The sequence below is a fragment of the Bombus terrestris genome, chromosome 9, assembly GCF_910591885.1.
Source record: "Bombus terrestris chromosome 9, iyBomTerr1.2, whole genome shotgun sequence".
NCBI classification, from domain to species: domain Eukaryota; kingdom Metazoa; phylum Arthropoda; class Insecta; order Hymenoptera; family Apidae; genus Bombus; species Bombus terrestris.
The window spans coordinates 17,034,844-17,056,113 of NC_063277.1; the positions used below are offsets into that span (position 1 = coordinate 17,034,844).

Here is a 21,270-nt window from a genome sequence, read left to right on the forward strand (position 1 = left end):
TATGTAATACTGTTAAATGCTCAACAATATGAAGAATATTATACTACTACTAAATATTAATAAGTATTATTATTATTAATAAACATTATACTATTATAATACATAAAAAATACATAAAATTATTCATTATTACTTTTACATTGCTTCATTCCTTACAAAAATAATTTAATTACATTATATATATATATATATATATATATATATATAATATATATAATATATATATATATAATATATATATACAAGAAAAAGATTAATTTAACATTTTTGTCCAAAATATTGATTTAAAAAGTATGATTGAAAAGTATCATAATTATATATATACATATATGCATGTTTGTACATATTTTTTTCTATTAAATATTCAACATCATACAAATTTGCAAATAAACATTTTTCTATTTTCAAAAAACAAATCTAATGTAATTATAATAATAATTATAAAGTATTAAACAATTTTCTACAATTTATTATTCTCTTTTTTTACTTTATCAATACAATTATTCTTTGAATCAAATAATGAGTATATCTTCATAATCCTGAACGGGCAGTGTACGATTATCACGTATATTTAAGCTTTCAGTATATCTTATACATTATTATAATTATGTATGAAGTAAATATAGAAATGTATCGTGAAAACAATTTCATTAATATTATATACAATAATTACAGCATGCTTTACATAAATTAACAAGATTTACACTAGCCTAGATTTTCTATAAGGCTATATTAGAACCATACATCATCTGAAGAATTTGAATGTTTGAAGACATCTCGTGTTCACTTCTGTACACTACTGTAGTCGAATAAAAATATGTCATTATGATAGTGAGAAAAACCTGCAATATAATAATGATCATATAAGGCATTGAATATTTAATATCTGTATAAAGATATATATTTAAAAAAAAACACTTATCGTAACAACGACACTCTAAATGCTTAGAATAAAACAACATCTATGATTTTAGGAAATTTTTATATAATTAAAAAAAATTAGATCAGAAAAAATACTGTTCATGTATAAATGTACAAAAAGATCTTTTACATTTGTAAAAATACACATTATAGATTATAGGAAAATTAAAATGATGCTCATACATCACCTTATACGCAATTTCTAAAATGAAATTTGAATATTCTTTTCCGAAAAGGAAAAGAAAAAAACAATTTATGAATACATACACAAACATATATGTAATTACATAGATACAAACGTAATGCTTTGGCATTGTATATGTTTTTCATTGAAACAAATTATTAGAAATTATTGTCAATACAATAATGTAAGATTTGCCGAATTTTAAGAGTATTTCTTTGCACGACATTAACAGATTCGTAAGAAATTTTATAAAATTGTACCATTTAATTGCAACATTTAATTTAATTATGCTAAAAGAACAGTCTTTATACGATATCAATAATACTGCAACATAAACACTCTTTCTGATATTATGTAATACAACTTTTTACATAAGCTTTAATTAATCGTAAATTCTATAATTCCACTTTTACATACATCTTATTTCTAAATACGAAGTATTCTTCATTCTTTGTAAAAATGCAAAAAGATTCGTTCTTACGGGTCTTAATAAATAATCGTGTAAATTTGTAGACTAGAACTTACACGCGAATAATATTAATTTTTTAAATTTTTTCTAGATAACCTAGAGGTAAAGTTAAATCATATATACTTTGTGCGTGTTAAGGCGCTTCCTCCTTTTGTGGGATCCATCATACGATCCCAATTTGTATGACCGACTACAAATCCTACAGCGCGCATTTTTTCTTGTTCTTTACGTTCTTCCAAATCTGCCCAACGTACCTATCAAATTCAACAGTTCATGATAAATTTACCTGTATATTTTATCAATGAATCAAACAAAAATATACTTACACGTTTTTTGCCAGAAGTATCTTCCATATTATAATAGTCAGGAACTTGAAGGAAATCTTTCATAGTTTGCACCTTTCCTTCATTTTTCTTTTTTGCAAGCCCATCCAAACGATCTATTTTAAATTGATATAATTAATAACTTTAGATAAGATACAGATTGTTTGTAAGATATATTAATATAATAACTTAATAATATAATTCTAAAGTATATAATAACGTACCTAATTTGTCCTCGGCTTCCATACGTTCCCACTTGCTAACCCCCTATAAATGGATAACAGTATATATACATATACACACACACACACACACATATATCATGAACCTAATATTTATAAAAATATATATGTATGAAATTGGTCAATTACAATAGTATCTTGAGTATCATCTTGACTATCTTGACTATCTTCATTTTGTAGTGGAGATTTCTCCTGGGTTTCTTCAGTGTCTTCCATATGAACCTAAAATCAGGTAAATAATTAACATGAATCTGAAAAGATAAATATACAACCTAATAAAAAAAGATATACTTCTTCAATTGCTTGTTCCTGTAACATAGAATTAACATCCAATTTTTGATGATAACTTGGAGTTGGCTCAAAATAATCTATAATTCTATTTATTTCATCTTCTGTACGATTATGAATGTTTCTTTTTAAACAAATTTGTAAATCCATTTCCATCTCACAAACATACACCTATAAACATTTATGTAAAAAAAATATTAACAAAGAACATTTGTTCGAATTTTAATGCTACAATGAAAACTTACTTTAAAGCCTTTTGTTTTAGCAAAACTCCACATTTCTTCATAATCGGATATTTTTTCGTTGATACAATCCAATATAATGAAATTAAAGAAACCATCGGTAATATTCTTTTTAAAAGCTTTAACAAGAGATGTGATGTAACTTTGCTCCATTGCTTCCTCGTACTCATAGACCATTTCCTGTAAAGTTTATTAAACCAAAAAGTGCTGCAATTTATTTGTGCTTAAAACTTCAAATTTAATTTAAAAAATAATAATTTGTTTTATACCTTAACCGTAACTTTCTTTCCATTATCATCTGTGGATTCTATCTCTTTCTCTACCAAGAAATAATCATCAAGACTTAATATTCGTGGTGCAGAACCTCCTTGTTCAACTTCCTTATCCTATAAAAAGATATGTTCGAAATTGTATCGTTATTTATAAGACAAAGTAAATTATATCTTAATAAATATAACTTTACCTTAATAAGTTTCGCCACAAAAGATTTTCCACTGCCTGGTGGACCCCTTAAAATTATAGCTATTTTTGGTGGTCTGTTCTGACGACCTGGAGGACACAATAAGTCATCCACCATTGTGCAGTTTGGTGTTTTTGCCAATTCCAAAGTTTTTGGCGTAGATTCCAACACATTATGCTGAGCATCTGTAACACTGTAATAAACAATGTCAACTTATTTAAAAGGTTTTTATATAATCTACTTATAATCTTTAAGTATAGAATAAAGAACATATAATACTCTTTTTGTATAACATAACGGAAAAGAAATAACAATAGAGATAAATAATTGTAAGTAGTAAGGACTGGTATATTCAAATTTAAATGTGCTATATTTGATGTTTTTTGCACTAGGTATTATGATATTAAAAAGTTTCAAAATTATATTAAACACCGTAAATAAGTGAAACCTTCTGGAAGCTATTTTAAAAAATAGCCATCACCTGAAAATAGCAAATGTTTTTCCATGTTATCTTATTAAAGTAAATGAATTAAATCACAAGAAACATGTTTGCACATAATACGAACAGACTAAAATGAAACGTGTTTGTATTATGCCGCTATGTGATCCGTGCGTTTAATTCTAAAAAATTTCACGACATATATTATAAAATAGCAGAAGCATAAATAATTTTCAGAAATAGTTTTCGTTTGCATTACGCGTATAAATAAACTTTTCGTTGTTTAATATGTGGTTACATAATATTAATCAATATAGTGGCATTAATAATATAGCCACATAAAAATACATGTATATATGTATATATAACATTGTTAATGAAGAAAACCAATGGTTTTCGAAATATTTTTATGTGCCAATAATATTGACACGATGAATAAAAGTATGTATAATGACATTTTGCAACTGCATTTTGGCAGTTTAAAAACAGAGAAAGAGAAAGACACAGAGAGAGAAAGAGAGAGAGAGAGGGTATGAATTTGCATAAATAAGTCTTCATACTTTATGCAAAATGCAATACTTATCAGAGACATTATATCTACAGATGGACACCAATGTGTATCGAAATGTAAATTTAAGAACACAAAAGTCATGAAAGCGTTTATTTTACAATATTTCAAAGACTAAAACATTTAGGACGCATTTAGTAATCAAAAAAACATACCTGGTCTCTGATGGCTTTGTATCTATGACGTTCTTGTTCGAATTCTCCTGCCAGTTTATATTTCCTTTCGATCTAAATAAAGTTATATATTTTCAAACGTAATTAATTCACATTAATGTTAAACAATATGAATAATAATTTATGGTACTTTATTTATATACATAAGTACGCAGATAAATTTATAAATAATATATTTGTTGTACTATACCTGTCTTCATCTTTGTCATTCTCTTTAGTCGTTTCCTTTTGAGACGGTTCACATCTTTCTCGCGGTCTTTCTACATTTGGGAAAAATGATAATAAACATAAAATTGTCTATACAGTTTAATAACTAAATACCAATAAATACTTATGTATTTTTTCTGAATATATTTTTACAGATTTCAATAATAATATTTGAAATGAAAAATTGTATATTTTTGCAACTTAACATCAAATTACCTTTAATGGGGCTCTTATCATAGCGGTTATCTTGATCTTTGTCAGATGTATGATCAAATATCCTATCATCACGTTCTTTCGCTTTATAATCCTCTTTCTCTCTGCGTTCCCTTTCAGGTTTTCTATCGTCTATGAATTCTTCGCTATTTCGTCTTTGTTTGTAGTCTCGAGGGTGTCTAGATTCTGTTTTATTCGTATAACATTCGTACCTCCTGATTTTCTCTGTATAATCTTTTAAATTCTGTTCGTTCTCCTCCCAATTTCTAAAATCTTTCTTTGGGTACACTTCATGCTCTGGCACTAGAGGTTTTAAATTGCCATGTCCATAGTCGAAACATTGCACAGGAGTTAAGTGATCTTGATTCGATGATCGGGAAGTGTGGGCATAATCTATTACTTTAACAGGTATATGTTCGATAAATTTCTTGTCGCTGCTAGCCCCACTATGATTATAATTAAATTGTTTTTCTATACAAAATTCTTTCACAGCTGAACACCTGACTTGGCTTTGCCTGTTATCTATAGGTCGTTTTACGTACATATTAGAGTTATCGAATTTTGTATAATCAGGACCTAACGAAGATTCTGCATATCCAGTCTTGTAATCACTCACCGTTATATCGTTCATATTTCTCTCTGATCTTTTATCAGGAACGTTACATTTATTTCCATTCTTAGGAGATCGTCGTTCTATTTCGTTCGCTATACTCTGATTAAATGATTCATTCTGAGGCAACATGGATTTATCAAGATAGCCTCTTCCAGATCTTTGATCTACATCTCCGAAGCTATTTTTAGAGTATGGTTGCCTCCAAACTGAGTTTTGCGCATCATTCGAATCGAATTGCCTCTGTTGCATAGTTTCATCAATTGATATTTGCTCATTATTAGCGAATACTCCACCATCACCACTTATTTCTGAAGTACCTTGTATCTTGGAACCAGAATTATTATCAATTAGTCCTTTTGATCTAAGTTCTCCAATTCCTCTGGCATCAAGTTGTCGATTATCAAAAGATCTATCAGATTGACCTCGAGATAAGAAAGAGGTGTCATTTGAGCTACCTATTGGACCTCGTGGACCAAAATATGCATCATTAGAACTCTGTGAACCAAAGCATCCATCAGTAGAATTATCAAATTGTTTTTCATTAAATCTATTTGGAAACTGGCCGTCGTTTGCACCTTTCGAACCACCTGGACTTCGTTGATAAGGTGGATCATTGCGCCGTGAACCAAAAAGTCTATCATTGAGTCCTGAAAATCTTGGCTGTCCTTCGTTAAGTCCTCTGGGTATAAACTGATCGCAAGGACCTCGATTATCAAATGGTCTATTATTAGGCCCATGGGGCCCGAATTGACCATCGTTTGTCCCTCTAGGACCGAATTGTCCATCATTAGGTCTGCTTAAACTTAACTGAGCATCATATCTGGGGCCAAATTGTCCAATATTCGAAGGTCTAGGTCCAAACTGTACATTATTAGGAGCTCTTAATCCGAATTGATTTTCAACGGGACCTCTCGTCCCAAATAGTCCATCATTAGGACCTCTTGGTCCAAACATTCCATCATTGACACTTCTAGGACCAAATTGTCCATCATTAGGTCCCCTTGGGCCAAATTGTGCATCGTTTGGACCCCGTTGACCGAACTGCCCATCATTAGGAGCTCTTGGACCAAATTGCCCATCACCAGTACCTCGAGGGCCATATTGTCCATCACCAAGACCTCGAGGACCAAATTGCGCATTGTTCGAAGCTCTTGGACCAAACTGTCCATCGCTCGAGCTTCTTGGGTCAAACTGCCCATCATTCAAAGCTCTTGGACCAAATTGTACATCATTGGGTCCACGAGGACCTAATGAGTACGGATTTGGACCAGAAGAATTAAATGGTGGTTCAAACATAGGAAATCTTACATTGTTAGGACCTCTTGGACTCAAAAAAGGTGTACTTGGTCTAAATGGCATTCCCCTTGGACCAAATGTAGAATCAAAAGGTCCCCTTGGTTCATAAGATTCAGTGTTACTTACAAATGATTTCAAGGAAGACTCTTTTCCATCATATGGTTCATCTGTTCTTTGTACAGAATCAGTAGGTTCATTAGTGTCTGTAAGAACAGGACCTAAATTGGGTAATTCAGGTGGTGGCTCCATATTTAAATCTTCAGGTTTTAGATCATTTTCTCCCATAAAAGGTAACACTTCAGGTTTTTTCTCGTTATTTTCACTATCATTATTAGATAGTTCTTGCTTTACCTCTGTTTGTTCTTTGAAAGCATTCTGTGGATCTTGTTCTGAAGAGCTATAGTTTGTAGACGGAATTTCTTCCTCCTTAATACTATCCTTCTGTAATAAGCTATCTTCAGGAAGTTGAGCGTTAACCCAAGGTGGTTTTTCTAATAATGGAATGTCTTTCTGTATTGAATAATTCTCAGAACTGTCTTTTTGTGTATTATCGACATTTTGTTCAGTCGATTTCGAATTATTTGCCGCAACTTGTTCTACTGCAGTAGTAGATTCATTTTTAATCTCGTTCTTCACATTCGTGTCGTTTCCGATATTCACCATTTCCGATCTAGGTTCGGTATGCATAAGATCTTGCATTTGTTGTGAAGTAGAATTAGATCCTTTGAATGAATCCCGGGAATCGAACGAATTGTTGCGTACAATTCCTAGAAAAGCACGGGGTCCAAAGTCAGGATTTCCATGAAGCTTAAAATCTCCAGGTATTCTGAAATTACCAGGTGCGCCTGGTCCAAAGTTAGAAGATCCACGGGGTCCCAAATTTTGGTTTCCAGCAGATTTCATGAATGGAGAATCACCTGTAATCTTCTTAAAACTTTCACTCAGTGAACCAACGCTGCTACTTTTATCAGAATCAAAATAGCTTGGTTTGAATACATCCATCGCTGCTCTCCTTTTTTCCATAAGCTTCTTTAGTTCTGGAGCAAATTTATCTGGTGGTTCAAATTGATTATTCCTATTGAAACCCCTTGGAATATTTGGAAAACTATCACGTCTATTATCTACTACGTCTTTTTGATCAAAACGATCCATACTATTCCTATTAAACCTATCACCCCCAGGACCATAAGATTCATTATTTGGACCAAATCGATTATTGTTTGTTCCAAAACGATCATTAACAGGTTCAGTTCCTTGTCCCACCCTGTCAGCTCCTAGTCCAAATCTATCATTTCCAACAACGAATCTGTTATCTCCAGGTCCAAATCGATCATTTGTCATCCCAAACCGATCGTTTCCAGGTCCGAATCTATCATTCGTTGGACCAAACCGATTGTTACCTGGCCCAAACCGATCGTTTCCAGAAGCAAATCTATCGTTGTTAAAGTTTATTTTCTGTTGATTGAACTGATTATTTCCGTGTTCTTGATAGTTCCTATCTTCTCTTCTAAATTGTTCGGCTTCAGATACTCGTTCATCGTTTAATTTATAATTTTCATTTCGTTGACCAAACATATCATTGCGAAATTGATTACCTTGTTGATCATTTATACTATCTGGACCAAAACGTTCTGCTGGCACGCCTTCCTTTTGATGCCCAGTATCATTTATACTGAAATTACCCTGATGACCTACTGAGTCAAAGTTGTTCATAGAACCAGGTTGATTTTGACGTTCGTTGTGTATCAAATTATTATCTGCACCTTTACCAGTGTTCATTCCGAATGAAGGAGGCCTTCCTTGCATGTTGGGTGGAACTGGAGGTCGTACGTTGTGATTCTGTCGTGAATCGTTGCTAACAAAACCTGGCGGTGGTTGTGAAAAATTTGGTATAGCTGGAAAATTCGGCGGCGGTTGTGTAAAATTTGGTGGAGGCATTTGAGTTGGTGGCATATTGAATGGAGGTGGAGGTACTCCAGTCATAGCTTGGAAGTTAGAGAAATTCGATACGTTCATGCCTGCATTATACTGTGCTGTCCATTGTTGAGAATTCCAAGGTGACGAAGTCATATTAGAAGACATGTTCATGACTGGTAGTTGAGTTGTCGACGACTGTGATACTTGAGAGGAAGTTGCCGTTTGAATGTTAGACGCTACTGTTTCTGTTGCTGGTGGCGGCGGTGGCGGTGGAGGTACGTTAATACTCTGCTTTGCAGTTAAGCCAAGAGTTTTTCCAATACCCAATAAATTGTTGATTAATCCTTGATTTTCTGTACTGGATAGAATGTTCAGTATCTTATCATCACCAGACCCTTTATTCTTTTCAACATCTACTTTAACAACAGTTTGCTTTTGTTGCTCGCGTTTCCTACGCATTTGTTCACGTCGTTCGATAAGTTTCTCTCGCCAGGATGTCCATTTAGCTTCGTATTGTTTGTATTGTGTCTATAATAAAATAATCCCTTTTCGAATAAAACTAGAACTAGCAGTAAATCACTTACTGATGTTTCAGTCATCATATTTGATTTTCTCTGTAGCTGATATGTGATAATAATTGTAATATCACTTACCTTGTCTGGATGATTAGCATTTTGCTGTTTCCACTTATTAAACTGCTCCTCCCACTGTTTAAACTGAGCGTCAAATGTTTTCTCAGCTTCAGTTAGTTCTTCATCTTCGATTTTCAACTTTTTAGCACTATTAGATTCACTACCGATACTATTACTGCGTTTACCATTTAAACTATTATTTTCTTTAGTACTATTGTTATTTTCAGGAGGTAATGGTGGCTGAGTTGGAGGTAAAGGGGGATTTTGAGGACAGTTTTGTATATTTGTTTGTTGCATTGGTGTATTCGCGTTTTGTTTAATGGGAAATAATGGAAGATTGTTTTGATGTGGAGGAGGCATGCTTGTAAATTGATATGTGTTCATATTATTAGGAGGTAATGGCGGTTTTGTATCCTCTTTTGGAAGAGGTGGTGGAGGTTGTACAATTGGTAACTGTGACACCTGATTAGCTAAGCTCATGTTCTGGGCTGACATGTGTTTCATTGTTTCTTGGTACTGAAACAAAGTTCAAAATTGAATTAATGAATGAATACATTTTTGTGTTATTTATGCCTTTTACATACTTTTTCTCCATACTGTGCTTGCCATTGCTGATATTGTTGCTGCCATTGTTGCCACTGAGCCCAGTTTTGTTGTTGAGCTGCAGCCCATTGTTCAGCTGTATACCCACTAGGTGCCTAATAAAACAGTATAATTGTGGTATGCTACATATATTATATAATATAAAAATATTTATATATTATGTTAAATAAATTGATAAATTCATTAGTTAAATGGAAAATAAGTACATATGACAATATTTTAACAAAATTGTAATTAACATGTCAAATTTTCAAAGAAAATTTTATATATATCAATTAATGCGAGATTTATTTTTTTCATATATTAGATAAAGATATTTAATAAGATACTTACTGGTTGATTATAATACTGCATGTATGCTTGCATCATAGCCGTAGGATCTGTTCCTGGTACAGCATAACCAACTGGTGGTTGTGGCATTGGAGTAGCAACAGCACCAGCTGACAATTGCCATTGGTTCCAATTTTGCATTTTTTAAATCTCTCTCACTCTAGCAAATGGTTTGCTAGTGCATTCCAAACTGTTTTAAGGGCCGCAGTCCGTTTGGACGCTATTTTATATTCAAAGAAAATTGTTATAGAGTTACCACCACATATGTGTATAAAATATAGTAAAAATCTCTATTCAGTTATTTGTTTTCCTTTTATGGTACAATCACCAATCATACATAAATGAAAAAATGTCTCAGGAGTTATTAATTAAACATATTAATAAAAATTATACATACAGCAGTTTAAAAATATCTGTAAGTTTTAGTCAATATTAAGACAGTTTTACAAAAATATAAAAGTTAAAACTACGTATATAAATATAAAATGTGTTTCAACCATGTGTTACAAATTACCTAAAATTTTCTTAATCGCCACAATAATAAAATATGTAGAAACTTATTTCTTAAATTTCAATAGTGATTTTATTGTTTTGTAATAGGTAAAATATAGAGGATCAAAGAAATAGAAACACTCGTAAAATGGATATAAAGAGAACTACACATCATCAGAATACTTACAAGTCAATAAAATAATACAAAATATGTTCAGTATAAATCAGAAACACACATTCGCCAATATTTGTACAAATACATTAACATAAAAATATAATAAGTTAAATGTTCAGTCTATTAATCTTCTGCACTTAGTAAATAGCTATAAGATGATTGGCATATCCTACAAAAAGTTACTAAATGCAAAACATTACAAATTTTGTAGATATAAGATACATTGTTAAAATACAAACAATGTAAATTTCATAATTATGCAATTATTTGCTTATATACTGATATATGCACAATATATTTCTTTGATAGATAAGGTACACTCATTCACAAAATATCTCGCAAAAGAATTTAAAATCAATAACACATTTATAAGTAATATATATGAAATAATATATGAAAATTAATAAATATCTGACAATATAAATGCAATATAACATTAATAAACAGTAATATGTAAAAAGAAGCTATAGATAAAAAGATTTACTCTGTTAACTAAACTCTTTAAAAAATTTAGGTTCGTATTAAGACTGAATATATATAAATATTTTTCACATTTAGCCAATATTTATGCTTTCCCCTTTATCAAGTATAAATAAAACCTTTTAAAAGTTGAAGTTATGTAAAATAATTATATATAAAACCAAAATTACGTTATATTTTTCAATAGATGTATGGTAAAATTATTTAAAGGACAAAGAAGTAGATTTGAAATAGATCGAATTAAAATTATTATATTAAATATCATTCAGAATATATAAAAATATGTTTTAAATATGTATAATTAATATGTTTTTATAAACATTCAAATTCATTAACTTAGAAGAATATAAACAGTATTATAATATTACAAGATATTACATCCAACAAAACATATGATATAAAACAGATATGTGTTTTAAACATCAAAACTGCAGTTGTTGGAAATAACCTAGAGCCAATAACAAACATACTGCAATATTTATTATATTTCACAAAATGAAATACAGAGTGATCGAAAATACATCTTATTACATAATATATAAATAGTGCACAAAAGTATTGTGCTATATAAACTTGTATATAAAAAGAGAGAATATCCAATATATTAAGTTTGTAAGAAGTCGAATTGGACCAAATAAAATGCATTAATCTATTCGAGATTAAACACAATAATAAAGAAAAAGACAAGGATTAAATGATTTTTCCTTAAATAGGTTAATGATGCTGACGAAAACTTCAAAATGCCTTCGTTAAGTATCGAAGTTTGTAAACTCCAGGAGAACGTTCTCATAAGCATCCAAATGTGATCGCCATGATTATTGAAGACGTATCAATTTAAATTTAGTTAGAATATATCCTTTAAAATTGCATTTATGATAATATAGTAATTTCTGTTAAGATAATATAATAAATATAAAAGAAGTTTGTGTATATTAAACACATTAATCCGAAAAACTCGCTCGGCAATATCCAACATTTTTCCGAAAGTATAGAACGAAAATAAGAATGTCAATGTAAGTAGTTGAAATAAGATAGTACTCACGACTGGATGTCCAGGAAGCAGCTGCACTTTTGAAATGCAATTCACGGAAAGCTTTTTTTATTGTACAACAACTAAATCGAAACTTGGCACGAAAACGTTGAAACTGATCGGAACTTATGGCGACTGAAGACTACGGTCGTATAAACACGTCTGGAGTATAGACACTTCGATACTGAAAGCATTGATAGAACCATTCATCTTTTGAGTCGAAAAAAATCAAGATGTAAAGCAAGAAAAGGTCCCGTTTTACGCAAGCGTAACGCGATATACATATGCATAGATATTACGAATATTTCACACAATGACAGACTCACTCCATCTATTTCTGTTTGTTTCACAGAACGAGGCTTTTCCTTACTCTCCATCTTGATATTTTTTGAATCAAAAGATGAACGGTTTCCCCTAGTGAGTGTCCAGACCTGTTTCATATGAACGTTACTAGGTGTTACGTTACGTTTGCAGCTTTAGGATAAAAGAGTAAGTGGGTTGGTGCCCATGGTGCGCTAAACCGTTCTGTTCACTGGAGTCCGTGAGAATTGAAAGAACTTTTGTAGTTCAAATCTAATATTTTTTCCAAGATTGTATGTACTTAGAAACTAGCACGCGCGAAAAAAAATATCTCATGAGAGATGGTAAAACGTTTAGAAAAGTTTACATGGATTGTTAGAGAAAAAGATCTCGAGAAAATCCAAACTTCTTTACAGACTATAGGTGACTTGTCCCATAATTGTCAATGCGGCTTTCAACTGGACATTACTCGATGAAGTGCTTCTTATTTCCCGAGCTCTGGCTTTTTCTTATTCGGCCATTCCTGGTAAATATCTGAACAATGCAGACTTTCCTATCCGTATATACAAACAGTCAGTAAATTTAAATTTAAATTTGTGTAACTATATTGAAGGCAAGTTTACGCGATAGCGTAATAGGGTTGTACTGGAGATCCGGAGACATTCTGAAGATAAATCAATATAAACAAATATATAAACAGGTCTCGATATTCGTTAGAGAAAACCGCCCGAAAATTGAGCCGTGTCTAGTCATAAAAAATCAACACGGAAGCTCAATAAAGTCTACGTTCTTGCGAGACAGATAAAGATGAGTAGAATGTTCCCGTTTCTGTCTGAAGCATTCATAGCACTTTACGCATGCGCAAAACGAGAACCTTCCATATTGATATTTTACGACTCAATTTTCGGACTATTTTTCCTAGGCTTTGGTATATAATCATCAAGATCTGTTTCGTTAATCATGTAGGTATACGAGTGTCGAGATATCTGTTTATACGAATATGGTCGAGACCTGTTTATATGATCGTTGGTGGGTCAATTAAATTTAGGCACTAAACGACAAAAAGAAGTCCCTAAATGCCGTTTAATTCTTGCGTTTTACGCGGTTTATATAACGGGCTACAAAAATATATTTTTACTCTCTTTACACATTTCTTCACGTTAAACAATGAGACGTAATGTCGTTTTAAAGCAGTGTTAAATAACAGGAATATCGATAATTCTTTTCTCTGATATTTCTTGTTATTTCTTTAATAACGTTTCAGGTGTTAGTATTTTAGATTGATTAAATTAAGAAAAATTTAATAAAATAAAAAAAGTGAAGTCGAGGAGAAAAATCAAAGTTGATAATATTGTTTTCATAAGGAATGCATTTTCCATAATTAAGATTATTAATTTTAAGTCCTTCTCTGCCTTTTACGAAATGAATTATTATTACAAAAAAAGTAAACCAACAAAATGAATAAAAATATCTCATTTCTGCAGATTAAATCTGTTTTATCAACGTTCTCATGTCACTGCCATCAAAAAAAAAAAAAAAATGAATATATAAAGATTATGAAATGATACCAACAATCATTTACTACTACATGATAGAGACAAGAAACATATATTAGTACCAATACATATCGTAATCGAGAAATATTTTATCTGTCGGAGAAATTCTTCAACTCTTACAAAATACTGGGAAAACCGAGAATATTGCGTCACATAAATTAATTAATTTATTTCCTTACTTCAGCCAGATATTCTCTTTACTCGATTAAAAAAAATTGAGCGACGATTAATAATTTACGACAATTACAATATTTCAAAGAACAATAATTAATCATTTTTACGTAATTATATATTCCTACTGAATTTTGCTGTCTGTAATTAAAATAGCAATTGAAAATCAAAATTATTGGAACAAAAAGTAGATTAAGAAGTAAATTTCGCATATATTTAAAGATTAATAAGATATATAAACTAGTTCGATTTTTAACTTCAATTTTTGGACTGTTTCATCGTAGCAACAATATACGTAAAGAATATACGCATGTATTGGCACTCAACGAAATGAATCAAACCAATTATTAATCATTTCTGTAGTTCATGATATTTACGTTGTTCGATTAACTGAATAGAGTTTTTTTAGCGTCAGTCGGAGAATCGCCAATCGGCAAAATAGTGGAAGATCATTTCCGATATGGGAAGCTTCGTAGAGATAAATATGCGTTTATACGTATGTATTTATATAAAAACCTGTTTCAAATAAAAAGCCACAGCAGCGTTCTACTCCTCAGTATCGCTTGAACCGGCAGCATCATCGAACGTGCTCATCATGAGCGTCCTCGCAACGAAGTGGCTATTTCTTAATGCCATTTTATTGTTTAACGTAATAATCCAAGAAAATTCAGCACAATATATTCCTCCAGCAGCGAGCGTAGAACCTCTTTATCCAAAAGGATTACGAATGTCTATTCCAGGTGAGTGGGATTCCTTATTTTTGATGTCTATCTATATGTATATTTGCTTGGTACCAGTATCTTTGTGCAACTTTAGCGTTCTGTTATTTTTTTGAATTACGAGAGATGTACCGACTTGCGACCGATTATCCGGCTTAAGTGCTAAGGCATCTTGCTAAAGCATAGAAATAAAAATACAATGTCCTCTCTTTTTCGTCATTAGTATAATTTTAATATTTTTCAATATGTAGTAACATAGTATATTTACATACAGCTACATAATTAACACAGGTTAATTAAATTAATTAAATAAATTAAATTAAATTAAATTAATTGAACTAATTAATTAAATAACCTAAGTAATTAAATATACTTATAGATACATAAACTAAATAAATACCAATTAACTAGAAACTTTGGTCATTATTTCTTAATTTTATAATAGAATAAAGATAAGAAAAAAGTTCAACAATTTTCTGCTTAGGTTTAGACGCGTCTGAGAATAATCGGCAATAGCCTTGAAAGCCGATTTATCGGTCGACTTAGTCGGTGCATCTCTAAAAATTATTCAAATGAAATGGTTGATGGAGGTAACCGTTGAAGGTGAACGGGAACAAAGAAATATTTTACAGCTTAACGAAAGGAATGTGTTCGTTTAAAGGAAGAGTACGGAAATTGTATACACACGAAAAACACGTATAAAATATCTTGCGATATCCTTTTCGCGTTTGATACAACAATCGCAAGTGTAATATTTTAATTCGCAAAAGAAATTAGTCAGGCGTCGAATTGCGCAAGTCGATAGTTCCAGTGATAATCTCTGACTTATGGTTCAATAGAGAATTTGCATACTTTAATTTGTACATTGCACTCACATTGATACAATAGTAATGCACTTGAAATTTCTTCGTTACGATATATCAAACGATAAACAAGATTATGCTTATATAAAAAAGAGATTATCATCGATAATTTTGAATTAAATTACTGCGAAGAAATTGTACTCTGAATATTGTACTTTCTTCAATGATCCATTTTACCTTTATAATATACATAATAGGCAAAAATATGTAAATAAGTATCCAAAGTATAGTACTCATCATCATGTAAATTGTTATAGATAAAACAAATCTCTGTGCAAGAATCTCTTATTTAACTTTTTAGAGCTATATTTCTACATACTTACAAAGTTCTACTATTTTAAATTGTATATCCGAAGATTGATGTATCTCTAAAAACACTGATAATTTTTGACGAAGAAAATACTTTTTCCATTCAGATGAGGATGGTATCAGTTTGGTCGCATTTCACGTAAAATTTAACGACGATTTCTACAGCCTCGAAGCGGGTACTATTGCCAGGGACATCATAAAAAAAAGAAACGGCCGTTGGACGTATGAAGATAGAAGCACGAGATTAAAACGAGGCGACAGGATTTATTATTGGCTCCATGTCGTTTACGAAGGTCTTGGTTATAATTTACTTGACCAACAATATGAAGTCAAAGGTTTGTTGAAAATAAAAGAAACGATCTTCGTACTGTTTCTCTGTAAAACTTTGACTGTTCATCTTACTCCTTCTGTCTTTAGAATTTTACAATTACGATGGAACTCCAGTGGACGGAGGTACCGCGGATAACATCACCTGTTCGACACCATCGCAGACTAAAATCTTCGAAGGTAATATAAATCAACAGACGAAAGGAAAAACCGTCTGCCCGGGACAAACGATCTTCGAAGAAAATTTCGATTTTCTTAATACGAATCTTTGGACGAACCTTGAACGTTTTTCTGTCATTCCGGTAAATATACTAACCACGTTTGAATTTATAGTTATTAGAGAAGATAGGAGAAGACATGTAACATGTATTCTGTTCTCTCTAGAAATAATAAATCTAATATGTTAAGGAATAACATAGATAAAATCGAATTAAGTCAATTAAAAATTTATTGTTTTATTTTAGAATTATGAATTTGTCGTATACATGAAGAATAGCGACAACGTGGAAGTCAAAGATGGTATTTTGCATATTAAACCAACTTTCACCAATGATAAGTTTGGTAACAACTTCGTTACAAACGGTAATCTGACTTTGACGAGGTAAAAATTTAATTATCGTAAGGTCGATCATAATGAAATCATAAACGTCGTGTTAAAAATCTTGAATGTCTCTTTAGCTGTACAGGCGTAGCTAATACCGACGATTGCAAACGAAATGCATTTGCAGCGTACATTTTACCGCCTGTTATATCAGGACGATTAAATACCAAGTCATCGTTCGCTTTCCAGTACGGACGCATTCAAATCCGTGCCAAATTGCCTCGTGGTGACTGGTTATATCCTTGTGAGTTCTATCGTACATTATGTGGATCTTTTTATAGTCATGATATTTCGCTAATTGATTGTTAACTGCTAAATATACCAATTAATAAACGGTAGAGCCTCTTGCATCCGAACTCTCGTTACGTACTATGTACGTAGATGTATGTTATTGAATGTGTATATCATTATATGACTTATTTTCATATCTACAGAAAATACTTGCCAAGATACGATATATAGTTTATGAGTGACAAATGTGTCATAAACATATAAAAATTGAGATAGATACTGAAAATTGAACAAATAGATATAGACAGTTATAGATATATCTTAATATAGATACCAGAATGTATTGTATAAACCAAAAGCTATCATAAGCCGCGAGGCAAGGATTATGTACAGATAAATGATAAATAATTCAATTAAAGGCCTTAATGGCTTCTAGCAGCCAGAGAAATATGAAATCCTTAAATATTAAAACAAATTAACAATTTTTTTTATCTCTATTTTGAGAAAAGCGATTTTTTTTCTTTTGTCGAAGATTTCATTATCCGGAGAATTTTGTCTCCTTATTAGAACGGATATGGGAGGCTCTGTACTGTACTTTCACTATTTTACTCTATCGCTATTTTAAAAAATTCAATTATCAAGATTGATTGTTTAATTTTGTAAATGGTGTGTAATTCATTGTTATATTTTAGTACTCACTCTAGAGAACATAAACGAATATACATCAAATTCGCCGCTCTATTCTGACATCATAGTGGCTCATTCAAATGGAAACCCATTCCTCAAAACGCGAACAGGAAACGACATTAGCGGGCACATTCTTGTAGCTGGAGCTCATGCGACGACCATAAACCAACATTCTCCACGTGATAATCGATTAATGCTTCCTAAAAAGACCTCAACGAATTTATGGTCAGATGATTATCATGTGTACGATTTGGAATGGAAAAGCGATCGAATCACGCTCAAGGTTGATGAAGAACAGTATGGCGATCAAGAAGTTCCACCAAGTTTGTTCAATAATCCGGTTAGTACTTTAAACTGCAAATATGTAACTACTTTTACATTTTTCCCGTGCCTATTTCATTATCTTTCTTTATCTGTTCGTCTCGTAATATTGCTAACAATCTAAGATCACAAGGAAGAAATATGACATGTCTATTTTTAGTAATTTTCTGATGTTTATACTATTTGGTGGTAGGAAGAAATACATAACTGAAATCTAGAACAACCTTAAAAAATGTAAGACTTGGCAGCAAATGCACAATTTTTGTAGAAAAAAGAACAGTAAACCAACTCCTTCACGCGCAAATCTTTCTTTGGTTTAATAACGTAAACAATTAAATCTTTTTATAATAAAAAACGGCTAAAATACATACATAATTTAATTTAAAATATCGTAGTACCTGGATCTAATTAAATTGGAAAATACTTAGAGTAATATATCGTACGTGTCACGAGCATGTGCATTAAGTAGTTGAAGGATTAAATTTAAATTTAGTTGCTTTCTTACAGAAGAAGGATATGACTTGTGCCTTTTCTATAATCTTTAATTCTAAATAGTTCATTTAACATTTTCCATGTTTTAACAGGCTTATATAAACATCGGTCTAGCCGTAGGAGGTCACTTGGTCTTCCCAGATGGCTGTGTCAGCAGCGAGTACGCAAAGCCCTGGAGAGACGTCGAATCGAAGGTACATCTACTTAAAAAATTCGTCTTCCATTACAAAAACAGGACATTTAAAACACAATATCATTGATTTCAGGCACTCCTCAATTTCTATACAGCAGCAGACAAATGGCAAGCAACCTGGAGGAACAGTGACACCGGTCTTCATATAGACTACATTAAAATCCTGGCTGTCTAATTCCATTTTTCACTTTGATTAAAAAACACGTTTAATCACTCCTTTCTATTTTCTATCGCTTTCGTATTCCTTTATATAAATTGATAAAATACACAGCAATTAGAAGGGAAGCGGAGGAGGTACCAACACGGAAGCAGGCAACGGTTCTTGATAAGGCACGTCATCCGGATGAAAACCAGAACCAAGCAATTCAATCAGTCGTTGTCCTCGATAGCCATAGCGTCTCTGATAATCAAACGAGGCACGAGGTCCATCTTCTGGTCTGAATTCAAACATCATCTTCTTCCTAGTGTCCGGAGAAGCTACCAGTCTCAGAAAACCATCCACACCATTTCTTGGCCATTCCCAAAATCTTCCACTAGACCATAGCGAACGAATCGTGGCCATCCATCTCGAGGGAGACAAGCCAAACGGAAGTGTCCTAGCGACTCGAGTTGAAACAGTTCCATCACACTGGACTACTATGCACAGCTGTATATGCAATAAAACAATCATGAAACGATTTTCTGATAAGTTTTTACCGTAGATCACGATCGATATATCCGAGCGTAGACCCACTTACCGCGCAGATTAATATTAACGCGTGGCTCGCGCGCATTTTCTTTTACCGAACCTTCAGGTAGGAAGACAGGGAAAGCAATATCCCATCATTCATGGTGCCCACTCACCTTTATGTCTTTCGAGTGGGTGAAAATTTCGTGCATAGAATACATTATGATTTTTTCGTGATAGAATTGTCAATCGTCGAAGCGTTGAGCAGTAACGTTGTTCTTCAAACGATTCGCGCCTCCTTCCTCGACATCGGTTTTCTTTACTTTCACTGATTGCATTGCGCCAGACCGCCACAATATACCAACTGATTTCTTTTCCACGGTGTCCTTCTGAGCAGAGTTAGTTGGTATTCCGCGCTCATTCCGATATCATCAATCAGGCTGTCGTCAACGTGATACTACGTGACCACCTCGAAGAGCAACAACATGGATTTCCCTCGTAGTTTGGTAGTTATAATTTACTACACGATTGCAAACAGCGACTTTTCGATCGTTTTTGTAGTTCCTTCTCTGAAGTGGTTTTGAAGCTAGTAATCAGTTAGAATGAGTAGTATAGATGTAAAATTTGTGTTTTGTGTTTATTTACAAGGGAAGAAATAAGAGAAACTATTGGAATAATTTTATATTTGAACGCATGCTTGAACTTAATAAGAGGGATAAGCTACTTTCGTGCATGACGTGTTTCAAAATTAAGTTGTATAATCGATACGGGTGAATTCGCAGGATAATAAATTTCGTAATAGCTTGAAAAGGATGACACATTTGTATAAATAGATTAAATTTACTAATATCGTCGTTCGTTGCTAATCCTCTTTCCAATTTTTTGTAGACACAGAAGAAATATGAATAAAACATTGAGAAATTTAATAAATATAATGTAACAGGATACACAGAAGAAGATATAAGATTATAGTTCAAAGATTAATAATATACAAAAATAAAAACTGTAAATTTTACATTTACATAACAATTTCGTATAAAGCATCCTTATACCGATTGAACATGCTCAAGTAAAGAATAATAATTTATAAAATAATCATGCAAGAATACGCGTTTATTATAAACTATTCTATGTATATAGAACTAAGATTGAATTACATCGATAAATTTTTGGACATTCTAGACAATTTCGATTTTTCTTGTCTTGCTGCTTAACGCTGATAGAATCGTATCGGTCGCCGAAGGCATCAGCATTTTCTCATTTATTCACGATCTAATTCAGTATAACATAGCGGGGATACCGCTCGTCCACGAGGCAAGTATAACGTTCTGTGAAACAGAAAATCAAGGTTAAAATAAAAGTTCTGAGAAAATCTAATTAAGAATGGAACGATTACTTGCATCGAGTGAATAATCGTATATTAATCGCTTCGCAGCAAACACAATGGGACTTTGATCCAGAAGATGGGAAACAGAGAAGAATCAGATACGAGAAGGAAAATGGTCGTCGTGGAGAGATCGCAATAGCAAAGATCGG

The 21,270-nt window shown here is 32.1% G+C and overlaps 3 protein-coding genes across 4 annotated transcripts; 1 reads left to right on the plus strand and 2 right to left on the minus strand.

Moving 5' to 3' along the window:
* Positions 1–448: 448 nt before the first annotated feature.
* LOC100645253 lies at positions 449–12,739 on the minus strand. 2 transcript variants are annotated; one of them, XM_012312240.3, is made up of 17 exons: positions 12,624–12,739; positions 12,310–12,481; positions 10,124–10,340; positions 9,772–9,885; positions 9,209–9,703; positions 4,733–9,083; positions 4,500–4,569; positions 4,292–4,363; positions 3,133–3,322; positions 2,939–3,055; positions 2,673–2,849; positions 2,431–2,598; positions 2,269–2,361; positions 2,122–2,164; positions 1,901–2,013; positions 1,698–1,828; positions 449–842 (listed from the first exon to the last, which is right to left on the minus strand). In XM_012312240.3, the coding sequence occupies exons 3-17, from the start codon at positions 10,259–10,261 to the stop codon at positions 824–826; spliced, it is 6,291 nt and encodes a 2,096-aa protein (XP_012167630.2). In that variant the 5' UTR covers positions 10,262–10,340; positions 12,310–12,481; positions 12,624–12,739; the 3' UTR covers positions 449–823. The 2 variants fall into 2 exon arrangements, with proteins under 2 accessions (XP_012167630.2, XP_003398023.2); XM_003397975.4 differs by having other exon boundaries at positions 12,310–12,674.
* A 2,108-nt stretch (positions 12,740–14,847) lies between these two features.
* On the plus strand, positions 14,848–19,745 carry LOC100647662 (beta-1,3-glucan-binding protein 1). The gene is made up of 8 exons (XM_012312242.3): positions 14,848–15,064; positions 16,323–16,550; positions 16,633–16,844; positions 17,007–17,143; positions 17,221–17,387; positions 18,067–18,401; positions 18,967–19,068; positions 19,141–19,745. Exons 1-8 carry the CDS (start codon positions 14,920–14,922, stop codon positions 19,240–19,242), a joined length of 1,428 nt encoding a protein of 475 aa, XP_012167632.1. The 5' UTR covers positions 14,848–14,919; the 3' UTR covers positions 19,243–19,745.
* Positions 19,260–21,061, minus strand: LOC100648216. Its single transcript, XM_012312241.3, has 2 exons — positions 19,805–21,061; positions 19,260–19,713 (listed from the first exon to the last, which is right to left on the minus strand). The coding sequence occupies exons 1-2, from the start codon at positions 19,838–19,840 to the stop codon at positions 19,342–19,344; spliced, it is 408 nt and encodes a 135-aa protein (XP_012167631.2). The 5' UTR covers positions 19,841–21,061; the 3' UTR covers positions 19,260–19,341.
* Between the last annotated feature and the right edge of the window lie 209 nt (positions 21,062–21,270).

Excerpts from the sequence above, each read along its gene's own strand:
- LOC100645253 (XM_012312240.3), bottom strand. The coding sequence starts at position 10,261 with ATGCAAAATTGGAACCAATGGCAATTGTCAGCTGGTGCTGTTGCTACT. Across the intron at positions 4,570-4,732 it reads TGATAAGAGCCCCATTAAAG|AAAGACCGCGAGAAAGATGT; the intron begins GTAATTTGATGT and ends TCCCAAATGTAG. Across the intron at positions 2,362-2,430 it reads AGGAACAAGCAATTGAAGAA|GTTCATATGGAAGACACTGA; the intron begins GTATATCTTTTT and ends ACCTGATTTTAG.
- LOC100647662 (XM_012312242.3), top strand. The coding sequence starts at position 14,920 with ATGAGCGTCCTCGCAACGAAGTGGCTATTTCTTAATGCCATTTTATTG. Across the intron at positions 15,065-16,322 it reads ATTACGAATGTCTATTCCAG|ATGAGGATGGTATCAGTTTG; the intron begins GTGAGTGGGATT and ends TTTTCCATTCAG. Across the intron at positions 16,551-16,632 it reads CCAACAATATGAAGTCAAAG|AATTTTACAATTACGATGGA; the intron begins GTTTGTTGAAAA and ends TTCTGTCTTTAG.
- LOC100648216 (XM_012312241.3), bottom strand. The coding sequence starts at position 19,840 with ATGCGCGCGAGCCACGCGTTAATATTAATCTGCGCG. Across the intron at positions 19,714-19,804 it reads CGTTAATATTAATCTGCGCG|CTGTGCATAGTAGTCCAGTG; the intron begins GTAAGTGGGTCT and ends TTGCATATACAG.